This window comes from Salmo salar, chromosome 11 (genome assembly GCF_965601325.2).
Source record: "Salmo salar chromosome 11, fSalSal1, whole genome shotgun sequence".
In the NCBI taxonomy this organism is placed as follows: domain Eukaryota; kingdom Metazoa; phylum Chordata; class Actinopteri; order Salmoniformes; family Salmonidae; genus Salmo; species Salmo salar.
The window spans coordinates 113,795,513-113,812,533 of NC_138301.1; the positions used below are offsets into that span (position 1 = coordinate 113,795,513).

Consider the following 17,021-nt stretch of genomic DNA (forward strand, 5'->3'; position numbering starts at 1 on the left):
TCTCTCTCTCCCCCCTCATTTCTCTCTCTCTCTCCCCCCTCATTTCTCTCTCTCTCCCCCCTCATTTCTCTCTCTCTCCCCCCTCATTTCTCTCTCTCTCTCCCCCCTCATTTCTCTCTCTCTCTCCCCCCTCATTTCTCTCTCTCTCTCCCCCTCATTTCTCTCCCTCTCTCTCTCCCCCTCATCTCTCCAGTACTGACTCATACATCGAGGTTCTGGATGGGTCCCGGGTGCACCCGGAGACATATGAGTGGGCCAGAAAGATGGCGGTGGACGCTCTGGAATACGACGAGTCAGCGGAGGACGCCAACCCGGCCGGAGCGCTGGAGGAAATCCTGGAAAACCCGGAGCGCCTCAAAGACCTGGACCTGGATGCCTTTGCTGAGGAGCTGGAGAGACAGGTACAGGAAGAGACAAGGGGTTGTTTGTGTGTGGTTGTGTGTAGTACACAGTTGTATAGTCGTAGGTGTTATAGGTCAGGGATGGCCAACTCCTCAGGGGCCTGATTGGTGGCACAACTTTAGCCCCAGAACCAGCTAACACACCGGACTCCAATAATCAACTAATCGTGAACTTCTGTTTAGTTTAATCAGCTGTGTTCGCTAGGGATGGAGAAACAGTGTGACCTCACTCCGGCCCCTGAGGACTGGAGTTACATTCCTGTTAAAGCTCATTGTTACTTACCAACGTCTGGATCAGGGCTCTCCAGCCCTGTTCCTGGAGAGATATCCTCCTGTAGGTTTTAACTCCAGCCCTGTTCCTGGAGAGAGACCCTCCTGTAGGTTTTAACTCCAGCCCTGTTCCTGGAGAGATACCGTCCTGTAGGTTTTAACTCCAGCCCTGTTCCTGGAGAGATACCGTCCTGTAGGTTTTAACTCCAGCCCTGTTCCTGGAGAGAGACCCTCCTGTAGGTTTGAACTCCAGCCCTGTTCCTGGAGAGAGACCCTCCTGTAGGTTTTAACTCCAGCCCTGTTCCTGGAGAGAGACCCTCCTGTAGGTTTGAACTCCAGCCCTGTTCCTGGAGAGATATCCTCCTGTAGGTTTTAACTCCAACCCTGTTCCTGGAGATCTACCCTCCTGTAGGTTTTAACTTTAGCTTTCCAGGAACAGGGTTGTAGGGTTATGGTAACAAAGGCATAGCATTTTTACACACTAACCTGTGTTTTTCCTGTGGTTGTAGGGTTATGGTAACAAAGGCATCACCCTGTATGATATCCGTGCTGAGTTGAGCTGCAGGTATAAGGACTTGAGAGTTCCCTACAGAGCTCCTAACACAGAGGAGGTGTTTAACCTGCTCACCAAGGAGACACCAGAGACCTTCTATATAGGTAACACACCTTTACCTTCTAGATAGGTAACACACCTTTACCTTCTAGATAGGTAACACACCTTTACCTTCTAGATAGGTAACACACCTTTACCTTCTAGATGGGTAACACACCTTTACCTTCTAGATAGGTAACACACCTTTACCTTCTAGATAGGTAACACACCTTTACCTTCTAGATGGGTAACACACCTTTACCTTCTAGATGGGTAACACACCTTTACCTTCTAGATAGGTAACACACCTTTACCTTCTAGATAGGTAACACACCTTTACCTTCTAGATAGGTAACACACCTTTACCTTCTAGATAGGTAACACACCTTTACCTTCTAGATAGGTAACACACCTTTACCTTCTAGATAGGTAACACACCTTTACCTTCTAGATAGGTAACACACCTTTACCTTCTAGATAGGTAACACACCTTTACCTTCTAGATAGGTAACACACCTTTACCTTCTAGATGGGTAACACACCTTTACCTTCTAGATGGGTAACACACCTTTACCTTCTAGATAGGTAACACACCTTTACCTTCTAGATAGGTAACACACCTTTACCTTCTAGATGGGTAACACACCTTTACCTTCTAGATAGGTAACACACCTTTACCTTCTAGATAGGTAACACACCTTTACCTTCTAGATAGGTAACACACCTTTACCTTCTAGATAGGTAACACACCTTTACCTTCTAGATAGGTAACACACCTTTACCTTCTAGATGGGTAACACACCTTTACCTTCTAGATGGGTAACACACCTTTACCTTCTAGATAGGTAACACACCTTTACCTTCTAGATAGGTAACACACCTTTACCTTCTAGATAGGTAACACACCTTTACCTTCTAGATAGGTAACACACCTTTACCTTCTAGATAGGTAACACACCTTTACCTTCTAGATAGGTAACACACCTTTACCTTCTAGATAGGTAACACACCTTTACCTTCTAGATAGGTAACACACCTTTACCTTCTAGATAGGTAACACACCTTTACCTTCTAGATAGGTAACACACCTTTACCTTCTAGATAGGTAACACACCTTTACCTTCTAGATAGGTAACACACCTTTACCTTCTAGATAGGTAACACACCTTTACCTTCTAGATAGGTAACACACCTTTACCTTCTAGATAGGTAACACACCTTTACCTTCTAGATAGGTAACACACCTTTACCTTCTAGATAGGTAACACACCTTTACCTTCTAGATAAGTAACCCACCACCCTAATTCACTCACATTGCCTTCACACACACACTCTCAGATTCCGTCAGATTCTACAGTTGCTCCGTCTCTGTCTCCAGGTAAGCTGATCACCAGTGTTGTGACTGGTATAGCTCACCGGCGCCCCCAGGGGGAGAGTTATGACCAGGCCATTAGGAACGACGCTACAGGGCTGTGGCAGTGCCCCTTCTGTCAACAGGACAACTTCCCTGAACTCAGCGAGGTGAGAAGTCATGTTCCCCAGGACTCTGACGTGGAGATATTAGGACACATCAGAGACACATGATGGATTATTTCTTTCTAAATGATTTATTTGCTCTTGCTTTCTGCCTACCTTTACATTCTCCTCCAACTTTCTCTTCCTCTCTCTCTTTCTCTCCTCCCCCTCTCTCTCTTCCTCTCTCCCCCTCTCTCTCTTCCTCTCTCCCCCTCTCTCTCTTCCTCTCTCCCCCTCTCTCTCTTCCTCTCTCCCCCTCTCTCTTTTCCTCTCTCCCCCTCTCTCTCTTCCTCTCTCCCCCTCTCTCTCTTCCTCTCTCCCCCTCTCTCTCTTCCTCTCTCCCCCTCTCTCTCTTCCTCTCTCTTCCTCTCTCTCTTCCTCTCTCTTCCTCTCTCCCCCTCTCTCTTCCTCTCCTCCCCTCTCTTTCCCCCCTCTCTCCCTCTCTCTTCCCCCCCTCTCTCTTCCTCTCTTCCCCCCCTCTCTCTTCCTCTCCTCCCCTCTCTCTCTTCCTCTCCTCCCCTCTCTCTCTTCCTCTCCTCCCCTCTCTTTCCCCCCTCTCTCCCTCTCTCTTTCCCCCCTCTCTCCCTCTCTCTTTCCCCCCTCTCTCCCTCTCTCTTTCCCCCCTCTCTCTTCCTCTCTTCCCCCTCTCTCTTTCCCCCCCTCTCTCTTCCTCTCTCTCTCCTCCACTCTTTTCCCCCTCTCTCTTTCCCCCCTCTCTCTTCCCCCTCTCTCTTCCTCTCCTCCCCTCTTCCTCTCTTTCCCCCCTCTCTCCCTCTCTCCCTCCCCCTGTCTCTCTCTCTGCTAGGTGTGGAACCATTTTGACAGTGGTTCGTGTCCTGGCCAGGCTATAGGTGTGAGGGCTCGGATGGACAACGGTGTCCAGGGCTTCATCCCCACCAAGTTCCTCAGTGACAAGGTGGTCAAACACCCTGAGGAGAGGGTGAAGGTGAGACACAGTCATGCCATACACACTGTCTCACTGCTCTCTGTCTCTCTTCAGGACTCCATCTGTTGGTGACTGAAGTTGTTTCAGCTATTTCAGTAACTCCTCCTCCTCTCCCAGGTGGGTATGACGGTACACTGTCGCATCATGAAGATTGACATTGAGAAGTTCAACGTGGACCTGACGTGTCGTACGTCTGACCTCATGGATAAGAACAACGAGTGGAAGCTCCCTAAAGACAGTTACTACGACTTTGACACGGAGACAGAGGACACCAAGACAGAGGAGGAACGCAAGAAGAAACAGCAGAGAACTAGTTAGTATACAGCCAGTAAACAGTATTATACATAGAACTAGTTAGTAAACAGCCAGTAAACATTATTATACAGAGAACCAGTTAGTAAACAGCCAGTAAACAGTATTATATAGAGAACTAGTTAGTAAACAGCCAGTAAACAGTATTATATAGAGAACTAGTTAGTAAACAGCCTGTAAACGGTATTATACAGAGAACCAGTTAGTTATACAGCCAGTAAACAGTATTATACAGAGAACCAGTTAGTAAACAGCCAGTAAACAGTATTATACAGAGAACCAGTTAGTAAACAGTATTATATAGAGAACCAGTTAGTAAACAGCCAGTAAACAGTATTATATAGAGAACCAGTTAGTTATACAGCCAGTAAACTGTATTATACAGAGAACCAGTTAGTTATACAGCCAGTAAACAGTATTATATAGAGAACCAGTCAGTAAACAGTATTATATAGAGAACCAGTTAGTAAACAGCCAGTAAACAGTATTATACAGAGAACCAGTCAGTAAACAGTATTATATAGAGAACCAGTTAGTAAACAGCCAGTAAACAGTATTATACAGAGAACCAGTTAGTATACAGCCAGTAAACAGTATTATACAGAGAACCAGTTAGTAAACAGTCAGTAAACAGTATTATATACAGAACCAGTTAGTATACAGCCAGTAAACAGTATTATACAGAGAACCAGTCAGTAAACAGTATTATATACAGAACCAGTTAGTATACAGCCAGTAAACAGTATTATACAGAGAACCAGTTAGTAAACAGCCAGTAAACAGTATTATACAGAGAACCAGTTAGTTATACAGCCAGTAAACAGTATTATACAGAGAACCAGTTAGTATACAGCCAGTAAACAGTATTATATAGAGAACCAGTTAGTATACAGCCAGTAAACAGTATTATACAGAGAACCAGTTAGTAAACAGCCAGTAAACAGTAGTATACAGAGAACCAGTTAGTATACAGCCAGTAAACAGTATTATACAGAGAACCAGTTAGTAAACAGCCAGTAAACAGTATTATACAGAGAACCAGTCATGTAAACAGTATTATATAGAGAACCAGTTAGTTATACAGCCAGTAAACAGTATTATACAGAGAACCAGTTAGTAAACAGCCAGTAAACAGTATTATACAGAGAACCAGTCAGTAAACAGTATTATACAGAGAACCAGTTAGTTATACAGCCAGTAAACAGTATTATACAGATAACCAGTTAGTAAACAGTCAGTAAACATTATTATATACAGAACCAGTTAGTATACAGCCAGTAAACAGTATTATACAGAGAACCAGTTAGTAAACAGCCAGTAAACAGTATTATATACAGAACCAGTTAGTTATACAGCCAGTAAACAGTATTATACAGAGAACTAGTTAGTATACAGCCATTAAACAGTATTATACAGAGAACCAGTTAGTAAACAGCCAGTAAACAGTATTATATAGAGAACCAGTTACTATACTGGGTCAGGGTCAGGGCTGAAACATGTTTATATTTAAACTTTGTGAACAAAACAAGAATTCAATGTTCTTTCTTAACGTTATTCTTCTGTTTCTCACTTTCCTCTCCTCCCTCTTCCTCTCCTCTCTCTTTCTTTCCCATCCTCCCTTTATTTCCTCCCTCCATTCACCCCTTGCCCCCTCTCTTCTCTCTCCAGCCTATATAAAACGTGTGATCGCACACCCATCCTTCCACAACATCAACTTCAAGCAGGCTGAGAAGATGATGGAGTCCATGGACCAGGGAGATGTTGTTATCAGGCCAAGCAGCAAGGGAGAGAACCACCTCACTGTCACCTGGAAGGTATGGCGGGATAGAGGGGGGGGGTGATGGGTCAGGGAGACGTCACGTGGAAGGGGCGTCTGGAGAGGGGAAGGGGCGTAGATGGGTGCATAACCCCCCACAGTAAAATAGTGCCCTGATAGGCTACTGTATAAAACACAGGTCAACCCTCCATCTGGAGAGCTACTGGCTGTGCAGGCTTTTGATCTAACCCTGCTCAAACACCAGTCAGCTTATCAAGGTCCTGTTGGAACAGCAGATTTTTTTTACAATGTTGTGTGTCCGAGCAGGGCTGGACCAAAAGCCTGCAAGCCCAGTAGCTCTCCTGGAATCTCCTGGAGGGAGGTTGGCCAACCTGCAACATTTCAATTACAACCAAATACTGTTCGTCTTTATAAAATAATTCCCTCATTCAAGGAACCGTTAATGTCGTGGTGTGGGTGGGTGTGTTGACTGACAGGATGATGAATTTGTTGTTAGATGCTAATCAGATGTGTTATGTGTAGGTAGCTGACGGCATCTACCAGCACGTTGATGTGAGAGAGGAGGGCAAGGAGAATGCCTTCAGCCTGGGACACACACTCTGGATCAACACTGAGGTGAGGACCATGTGTGAGAGATGGGTTGTCCACATGCCTGTTCCACAACTCAAACTAATCTCTCTCCCCCTCCTCCTCTCTCTCTCTGTCTCTCTCTGTCCCTCTCTCTCTGTCCCTCATCTCTCCCTTTCTCTCTCTGTCCCTCATCTCTCCCTTTTCTCTCTCTAGGAGTTTGAGGATCTTGATGAGATCACAGCTCGTTATATTCAGCCAATGGCAGCGTTCGCTCGTGACCTGCTGGGACACAAGTACTTCCAGGACTGTAACGGAGGGGACAGGAAGGTACGGGGGGGTGGGGGAATAATGGAGGGGACAGGAAGGTACGGGGGGTGGGGGAATAATGGAGGGGACAGGAAGGTACGGGGGGTGGGGGAATAATGGGGGGGACAGGAAAATACGGGGGGAAATAACGGAGGGGACAGGAGAATAACAGAGGGGACAGGAGAATAACGGAGGGGACAGGAGAATAACGGAGGGGACAGGAGAATAACGGAGGGGATAGGAAAGTACGGGGGAGAATAACGGCGGGGATAAGAAAGTACGGAGGGGATAGGAAGGTACGGGGGAGAATAACTGAGGGGATAGGAAAGTACTGGGGGGAGAATAACGGAGGGGATAGGAAGGTACCGAGGGGATAAGAAAGTACGGAGGGGATAGGAAAGTACGGGGGGAGAATAACGGAGGGGATAGGAAGGTACTGGGGTGAGAATAACGGAGGGGATAGGAAGGTACTGGGGGGAGAATAACGGAGGGGATAGGAAGGTACTGGGGGGAGAATAACGGAGGGGATAGGAAGGTACGGGGGGGAGAATAACGGAGGGGATAGGAAAGTACGGGGGGAGAATAACGGAGGGGATAGGAAGGTACGGAGGGGAGAATAACGGAGGGGATAAGAAAGTACGGAGGGGATAGGAAAGTACGGGGGGAGAATAACGGAGGGGATAGGAAGGTACTGGGGGGAGAATAACGGAGGGGATAGGAAGGTACGGGGGAGAATAACGGAGGGGATCGGAAGGTACGGGAGGATAATAACGGAGGGGATAGGAAGGTACGGGGGGAGAATAACGGAGGGGATAGGAGAGTACTGGGGGGAGAATAACGGAGGGGATAGGAAGGTACTGGGGGGAGAATAACGGAGGGGATAGGAAGGTACTGGGGGGAGAATAACGGAGGGGATAGGAAAGTACTGGGGGAGAATAATGGAGGGGACAGGAAGGTACGGGGGAGAATAACGGAGGGGATAGGAAGGTACTGGGGGGGAGAATAACGGAGGGGATAGGAAGGTACTGGGGGATAATAACGGAGGGGATAGGAAGGTACGGGGGGAGAATAACGGAGGGGATAGGAAGGTACTGGGGGGGAGAATAACGGAGGGGATAGGAAAGTACGGGGGAGAATAACGGAGGGGACAGGAAGGTACTGGGGGGAGAATAACGGAGGGGATAGGAAGGTACTGGGGGAGAATAACGGAGGGGATAGGAAGGTACTGGGGGGAGAATAACGGAGGGGATAGGAAAGTACGGGGGGATATTGTCTTAACCACAGAATGTGACACTATTACAGAAGTGTTTATTTTGATTCACCTCAAGTCTCCTACAGAATATTTGTTTTTACAAAGAAAATAACCTCCTTCCTGTTTAGAAAACATGTTTGATCTCTCCAGTGACATTAGTTTCTCTATTATTCTCTTTATTTATAGAGCTACATATCTCCTTTCTATTCATCCCCTCATCACCCTGTCTCTCCCTGTCTGTCTGGTAGAAAATGGAGGAGTTGTTGATCAGGTCTAAGAAGGAGAAGCCTACGTTCATCCCCTACTTTGTCTCAGCCTGTAAAGACCTGCCAGGGAAGTTCATACTGGGATATCAGCCTCGTGGCAAACCACGGTGAGTTACCATGACTACACCTAACTAACCCCTAACCACGGTGAGTTACCATGACTACAGCAAACTAACCCCTAACCACGGTGAGTTACCATGACTACAGCAAACTAACCCCTAACCATGGTGAGTTACCATGACTATAGCAAACTAACCCCTAACCATGGTGAGTTACCATGACTACAGCAAACTAACCCCTAACCACGGTGAGTTACCATGACTACACCTAACTAACCCCTAACCACGGTGAGTTACCATGACTACAGCTAACTAACCCCTAACCATGGTGAGTTACCATGACTACAGCAAACTAACCCCTAACCATGGTGAGTTACCATGACTACAGCAAACTAACCCCTAACTATGGTGAGTTACCATGACTACACCTAACTAACCCCTAACCACGGTGAGTTACCATGACTACAGCTAACTAACCCCTAACTATGGTGAGTTACCATGACTACAGCAAACTAACCACTAACCATGGTGAGTTACCATGACTACAGCAAACTAACCCCTAACCATGGTGAGTTACCATGACTACAGCAAACTAACCCCTAACCATGGTGAGTTACCATGACTACAGCAAACTAACCCCCCTAACCATGGTGAGTTACCATGACTATAGCAAACTAACCCCTAACCACGGTGAGTTACCATGACTACAGCAAACTAACCCCTAACCACGGTGAGTTACCATGACTACAGCAAACTAACCCCTAACCATGGTGAGTTACCATGACTACAGCAAACTAACCCCTAACCATGGTGAGTTACCATGACTACAGCAAACTAACCCCTAACCATGGTGAGTTACCATGACTATAGCAAACTAACCCCTAACCACGGTGAGTTACCATGACTACAGCAAACTAACCCCTAACCACGGTGAGTTACCATGACTACAGCAAACTAACCCCTAACCACGGTGAGTTACCATGACTACAGCAAACTAACCCCTAACCATGGTGAGTTACCATGACTACAGCAAATTAACCCCTAACCACGGTGAGTTACCATGACTACAGCAAACTAACCCCTAACCACGGTGAGTTACCATGACTACAGCAAACTAACCCTTAACCACGGTGAGTTACCATGACTACAGCAAACTAACCCCTAACCATGGTGAGTTACCATGACTACAGCAAACTAACCCCTAACCATGGTGAGTTACCATGACTACAGCTAACTAACCCCTAACCATGGTGAGTTACCATGACTACAGCAAACTAACCCCTAACCATGGTGAGTTACCATGACTACAGCAAACTAACCCCTAACTATGGTGAGTTACCATGACTACACCTAACTAACCCCTAACCACGGTGAGTTACCATGACTACAGCTAACTAACCCCTAACTATGGTGAGTTACCATGACTACAGCAAACTAACCACTAACCATGGTGAGTTACCATGACTACAGCAAACTAACCCCTAACCATGGTGAGTTACCATGACTACAGCAAACTAACCCCTAACCATGGTGAGTTACCATGACTACAGCAAACTAACCCCTAACCATGGTGAGTTACCATGACTACAGCAAACTAACCCCTAACCACGGTGAGTTACCATGACTACAGCAAACTAACCCCTAACCACGGTGAGTTACCATGACTACAGCAAACTAACCCCTAACCATGGTGAGTTACCATGACTACAGCAAATTAACCCCTAACCACGGTGAGTTACCATGACTACAGCAAACTAACCCCTAACCACGGTGAGTTACCATGACTACAGCAAACTAACCCTTAACCACGGTGAGTTACCATGACTACAGCAAACTAACCCCTAACCATGGTGAGTTACCATGACTACAGCAAACTAACCCCTAACCATGGTGAGTTACCATGACTACAGCAAACTAACCCCTAACCACGGTGAGTTACCATGACTACAGCAAACTAACCCTTAACCACGGTGAGTTACCATGACTACAGCAAACTAACCCCTAACCATGGTGAGTTACCATGACTACAGCAAACTAACCCCTAACCATGGTGAGTTACCATGACTACAGCAAACTAACCCCTAACCATGGTGAGTTACCATGACTACAGCAAACTAACCCCTAACTATGGTGAGTTACCATGACTACACCTAACTAACCCCTAACCACGGTGAGTTACCATGACTACAGCTAACTAACCCCTAACTATGGTGAGTTACCATGACTACAGCAAACTAACCACTAACCATGGTGAGTTACCATGACTACAGCAAACTAACCCCTAACCATGGTGAGTTACCATGACTACAGCAAACTAACCCCTAACCATGGTGAGTTACCATGACTACAGCAAACTAACCCCTAACCATGGTGAGTTACCATGACTACAGCAAACTAACCCCTAACCACGGTGAGTTACCATGACTACAGCAAACTAACCCCTAACCACGGTGAGTTACCATGACTACAGCAAACTAACCCCTAACCACGGTGAGTTACCATGACTACAGCTAACTAACCCCTAACCACGGTGAGTTACCATGACTACAGCTAACTAACCCCTAACCATGGTGAGTTACCATGACTACAGCAAACTAACCCCTAACCATGGTGAGTTACCATGACTACAGCAAACTAACCCCTAACCATGGTGAGTTACCATGACTACAGCAAACTAACCCCTAACCACGGTGAGTTACCATGACTATAGCAAACTAACCACGGTGAGTTACCATGACTACAGCAAACTAACCCCTAACCATGGTGAGTTACCATGACTACAGCAAATTAACCCCTAACCATGGTGAGTTACCATGACTACAGCAAATTAACCCCTAACCACGGTGAGTTACCATGACTACAGCAAACTAACCCTTAACCATGGTGAGTTACCATGACTACAGCAAACTAACCACTAACCATGGTGAGTTACCATGACTACAGCAAACTAACCCCTAACCACGGTGAGTTACCATGACTACAGCAAACTAACCCTTAACCACGGTGAGTTACCATTACTACAGCAAACTAACCCTTAACCACGGTGAGTTACCATGACTACAGCAAACTAACCCCTAACCACGGTGAGTTACCATGACTACACCTAACTAACCCCTAACCACGGTGAGTTACCATGACTACACCTAACTAACCCCTAACCACGGTGAGTTACCATGAATACAGCAAACTAACCCCTAACCATGGTGAGTTACAATGACTACAGCAAACTAACCCCTAACCATGGTGAGTTACCATGACTACAGCAAACTAACCCCTAACCATGGTGAGTTACCATGACTACACTAAACTAACCCCTAACTATGGTGAGTTACCATGACTACACCTAACTAACCCCTAACCACGGTGAGTTACCATGACTACAGCTAACTAACCCCTAACTATGGTGAGTTACCATGACTACACCTAGCTAACCCCTAACCACGGTGAGTTACCATGACTACAGCTAACTAACCCCTAACCATGGTGAGTTACCATGACTACAGCAAACTAACCCCTAACCATGGTGAGTTACCATGACTACAGCAAACTAACCCCTAACCACGGTGAGTTACCATGACTACAGCAAACTAACCCCTAACCACGGTGAGTTACCATGACTACAGCAAACTAACCCCTAACCATGGTGATTTACCATGACTACAGCAAATTAACCCCTAACCACGGTGAGTTACCATGAATACAGCAAACTAACCCCTAACCACGGTGAGTTACCATGACTACAGCAAACTAACCCCTAACCATGGTGAGTTACCATGACTACACCTAACTAACCCCTAACCACGATGAGTTACCATGACTACAGCAAATTAACCCCTAACCACGGTGAGTTACCATGAATACAGCAAACTAACCCCTAACCATGGTGAGTTACCATGACTACAGCAAACTAACCCCTAACCATGGTGAGTTACCATGAATACAGCAAACTAACCCCTAACCATGGTGAGTTACCATGACTACAGCAAACTAACCCCTAACCATGGTGAGTTACCATGACTACAGCAAACTAACCCCTAACCATGGTGAGTTACCATGACTACAGCAAACTAACCCCTAACCATGGTGAGTTACCATGACTACAGCAAACTAACCCCTAACCACGGTGAGTTACCATGACTATAGCAAACTAACCATGGTGAGTTACCATGACTACACCTAACTAACCCCTAACCACGGTGAGTTACCATGACTACACCTAACTAACCCCTAACCACGGTGAGTTACCATGACTACAGCTAACTAACCCCTAACTATGGTGAGTTACCATGACTACAGCAAACTAACCACTAACCATGGTGAGTTACCATGACTACAGCAAACTAACCCCTAACCATGGTGAGTTACCATGACTACAGCAAACTAACCCCTAACCATGGTGAGTTACCATGACTACAGCAAACTAACCCCTAACCATGGTGAGTTACCATGACTACAGCAAACTAACCCCTAACCATGGTGAGTTACCATGACTACAGCAAACTAACCCCTAACCACGGTGAGTTACCATGACTACAGCAAACTAACCCCTAACCACGGTGAGTTACCATGACTACAGCTAACTAACCCCTAACCACGGTGAGTTACCATGACTACAGCAAACTAACCCCTAACCACGGTGAGTTACCATGACTACAGCAAACTAACCCCTAACCACGGTGAGTTACCATGACTACAGCAAACTAACCCCTAACCACGGTGAGTTACCATGACTATAGCAAACTAACCACGGTGAGTTACCATGACTACAGCTAACTAACCCCTAACCATGGTGAGTTACCATGACTACAGCAAACTAACCCCTAACCACGGTGAGTTACCATGACTACAGCAAACTAACCCCTAACCACGGTGAGTTACCATGACTACAGCAAACTAACCCCTAACCACGGTGAGTTACCATGACTACAGCAAACTAACCCCTAACCACGGTGAGTTACCATGACTACAGCTAACTAACCCCTAACCACGGTGAGTTACCATGACTACAGCAAACTAACCCCTAACCATGGTGAGTTACCATGACTACAGCAAACTAACCCCTAACCATGGTGAGTTACCATGACTACAGCAAACTAACCCCTAACCATGGTGAGTTACCATGACTACAGCAAACTAACCCCTAACCACGGTGAGTTACCATGACTATAGCAAACTAACCATGGTGAGTTACCATGACTACACCTAACTAACCCCTAACCACGGTGAGTTACCATGACTACACCTAACTAACCCCTAACCACGGTGAGTTACCATGACTACAGCTAACTAACCCCTAACTATGGTGAGTTACCATGACTACAGCAAACTAACCACTAACCATGGTGAGTTACCATGACTACAGCAAACTAACCCCTAACCATGGTGAGTTACCATGACTACAGCAAACTAACCCCTAACCATGGTGAGTTACCATGACTACAGCAAACTAACCCCTAACCATGGTGAGTTACCATGACTACAGCAAACTAACCCCTAACCATGGTGAGTTACCATGACTACAGCAAACTAACCCCTAACCACGGTGAGTTACCATGACTACAGCAAACTAACCCCTAACCACGGTGAGTTACCATGACTACAGCTAACTAACCCCTAACCACGGTGAGTTACCATGACTACAGCAAACTAACCCCTAACCATGGTGAGTTACCATGACTACAGCAAACTAACCCCTAACCATGGTGAGTTACCATGACTACAGCAAACTAACCCCTAACCACGGTGAGTTACCATGACTATAGCAAACTAACCACGGTGAGTTACCATGACTACAGCAAACTAACCCCTAACCATGGTGAGTTACCATGACTACAGCAAACTAACCCCTAACCATGGTGAGTTACCATGACTACAGCAAACTAACCCCTAACCATGGTGAGTTACCATGACTACAGCAAACTAACCCCTAACCACGGTGAGTTACCATGACTATAGCAAACTAACCACGGTGAGTTACCATGACTACAGCAAACTAACCCCTAACCATGGTGAGTTACCATGACTACAGCAAACTAACCCCTAAACATGGTGAGTTACCATGACTACAGCAAATTAACCCCTAACCATGGTGAGTTACCATGACTACAGCAAATTAACCCCTAACCACGGTGAGTTACCATGACTACAGCAAACTAACCCTTAACCATGGTGAGTTACCATGACTACAGCAAACTAACCATGGTGAGTTACCATGACTACAGCAAACTAACCCCTAACCACGGTGAGTTACCATGACTACAGCAAACTAACCCTTAACCACGGTGAGTTACCATTACTACAGCAAACTAACCCCTAACCACGGTGAGTTACCATGACTACAGCAAACTAACCCCTAACCACGGTGAGTTACCATGACTACACCTAACTAACCCCTAACCACGGTGAGTTACCATGACTACAGCTAACTAACCCCTAACCATGGTGAGTTACCATGACTACAGCAAACTAACCCCTAACCATGGTGAGTTACCATGACTACAGCAAACTAACCCCTAACCACGGTGAGTTACCATGACTACAGCAAACTAACCCCTAACCACGGTGAGTTACCATGACTACAGCAAACTATCCCCTAACCATGGTGAGTTACCATGACTACAGCAAATTAACCCCTAACCACGGTGAGTTACCATGAATACAGCAAACTAACCCCTAACCACGGTGAGTTACCATGACTACAGTAAACTAACCCTTAACCATGGTGAGTTACCATGACTACAGCAAACTAACCCCTAACCATGGTGAGTTACCATGACTACACCTAACTAACCCCTAACCACGGTGAGTTACCATGACTACAGCAAATTAACCCCTAACCACGGTGAGTTACCATGAATACAGCAAACTAACCCCTAACCATGGTGAGTTACCATGACTACAGCAAACTAACCCCTAACCATGGTGAGTTACCATGAATACAGCAAACTAACCCCTAACCATGGTGAGTTACCATGACTACAGCAAACTAACCCCTAACCATGGTGAGTTACCATGAATACAGTAAACTAACCCCTAACCTTGGTGAGTTACCATGACTACAGCAAACTAACCCCTAACCACGGTGAGTTACCATGACTACAGCAAACTAACCCTTAACCACGGTGAGTTACCATGACTACAGCAAACTAACCCCTAACCATGGTGAGTTACCATGACTATAGCAAACTAACCCCTAACCATGGTGAGTTACCATGAATACAGTAAACTAACCCCTAACCACGGTGAGTTACCATGACTACAGCAAACTAACCCCTAACCTTGGTGAGTTACCATGACTACAGCAAACTAACCCCTAACCATGGTGAGTTACCATGAATACAGTAAACTAACCCCTAACCATGGTGAGTTACCATGACTACAGCAAACTAACCCCTAACCTTGGTGAGTTACCATGACTACAGCAAACTAACCCCTAACCATGGTGAGTTACCATGAATACAGTAAACTAACCCCTAACCATGGTGAGTTACCATGAATACAGTAAACTAACCCCTAACCACGGTGAGTTACCATGACTACAGCAAACTAACCCCTAACCTTGGTGAGTTACCATGACTACAGCAAACTAACCCCTAACCATGGTGAGTTACCATGAATACAGTAAACTAACCCCTAACCATGGTGAGTTACCATGACTACAGCAAACTAACCCCTAACCTTGGTGAGTTACCATGACTACAGCAAACTAACCCCTAACCATGGTGAGTTACCATGAATACAGTAAACTAACCCCTAACCTTGGTGAGTGGTTGACGACCATATAAATAGAATGAATAGAAAGGGTGTCTCTATTCAAGTAAATGATGCCATAATGGGTAGACTGGCAGCCATTTTGAGTGTACCTATAGGAGCAAAGCAGGAAGTAAAAGCAGGACGTGTACCCGTCAATCTGCTTTGATTTGTTGAATCAACTCAACTGACTTTACAAAAATATATTCAATTGCATGAGCCACATTAGTTAGCATAATTTAAATGAATATTCTACATTACCATGGAAATGAATGCGTCACAATACCATGCAGCCCTTGTGAGTGTACCCATGAGTTTACCAGTCAAATTGCCAGGGTTGGAGGTTCCGTTCATTCTATGGTGTGGAACTTGTCCCTGACCTCATCTCTCCCATGGAAATACTAGGGTCTCTCCACACAGCCTTAACTCAAAATAAATGTTATTTGTCACATGCTTTGTAAACAACAGGTGTAGACTAAAAGTGCATTTCCCAACAATTCAGAGCAAAATAGACAAATAATAACACCAATGAATAAATACACAATGAGTAACAATAACTTCTATACAAATCCTAGAAGGATTGTTCAGTGTTATTGTGTTGACAATGGAATTAGAATGTGTGATAATGACAGAGCTCAGAGCAGTAGAGTTATGGTTGGTTTTGAAAATGTTGTCCTCTGTGTCTGCAGTGTTGAGTATGTGACCATCTCTCCTGACGGCTTCCGGTACCGCTCCCAGATGTTCCCCACCGTTAACGGGCTGTTCCGCTGGTTCAAAGACCACTTCCAGGAACCGGTACCAGGTACATACTGCCTGCCCATTGGCTAGAACACCTGTCAATCTCTCTAGACCCGTGTGCCACTGCTGTGCAATGTTGATTAGATTGGTTGGATGTAAAGGTGTTTTTATCTCCTACACAAGTGGTCATCAACCCTTTCTGAGTCAACATCACTTTTGCAGTCAAAAAGCAAGCCGAGATCGACCGCTCATATAATAACTTAATGTA

General features: G+C 45.6%; 1 protein-coding gene across 2 annotated transcripts in view; it reads left to right on the forward strand.

The window, feature by feature from the left end:
* Positions 1 to 17,021, forward strand: part of supt6h (SPT6 homolog, histone chaperone and transcription elongation factor) — a 56,859-nt gene that overhangs the window by 32,646 nt on the left and 7,192 nt on the right. For both annotated transcript variants that reach the window (XM_082958294.1, XM_045690167.2), the window contains 10 exons: positions 194 to 401; positions 1,181 to 1,328; positions 2,642 to 2,784; positions 3,584 to 3,724; positions 3,842 to 4,037; positions 5,705 to 5,850; positions 6,336 to 6,428; positions 6,597 to 6,710; positions 8,190 to 8,314; positions 16,705 to 16,817. In XM_082958294.1, coding sequence (XP_082814420.1) covers positions 194 to 401; positions 1,181 to 1,328; positions 2,642 to 2,784; positions 3,584 to 3,724; positions 3,842 to 4,037; positions 5,705 to 5,850; positions 6,336 to 6,428; positions 6,597 to 6,710; positions 8,190 to 8,314; positions 16,705 to 16,817 — 1,427 coding nt within the window. The remainder of the gene's footprint in view (positions 1 to 193; positions 402 to 1,180; positions 1,329 to 2,641; positions 2,785 to 3,583; positions 3,725 to 3,841; positions 4,038 to 5,704; positions 5,851 to 6,335; positions 6,429 to 6,596; positions 6,711 to 8,189; positions 8,315 to 16,704; positions 16,818 to 17,021) is intronic.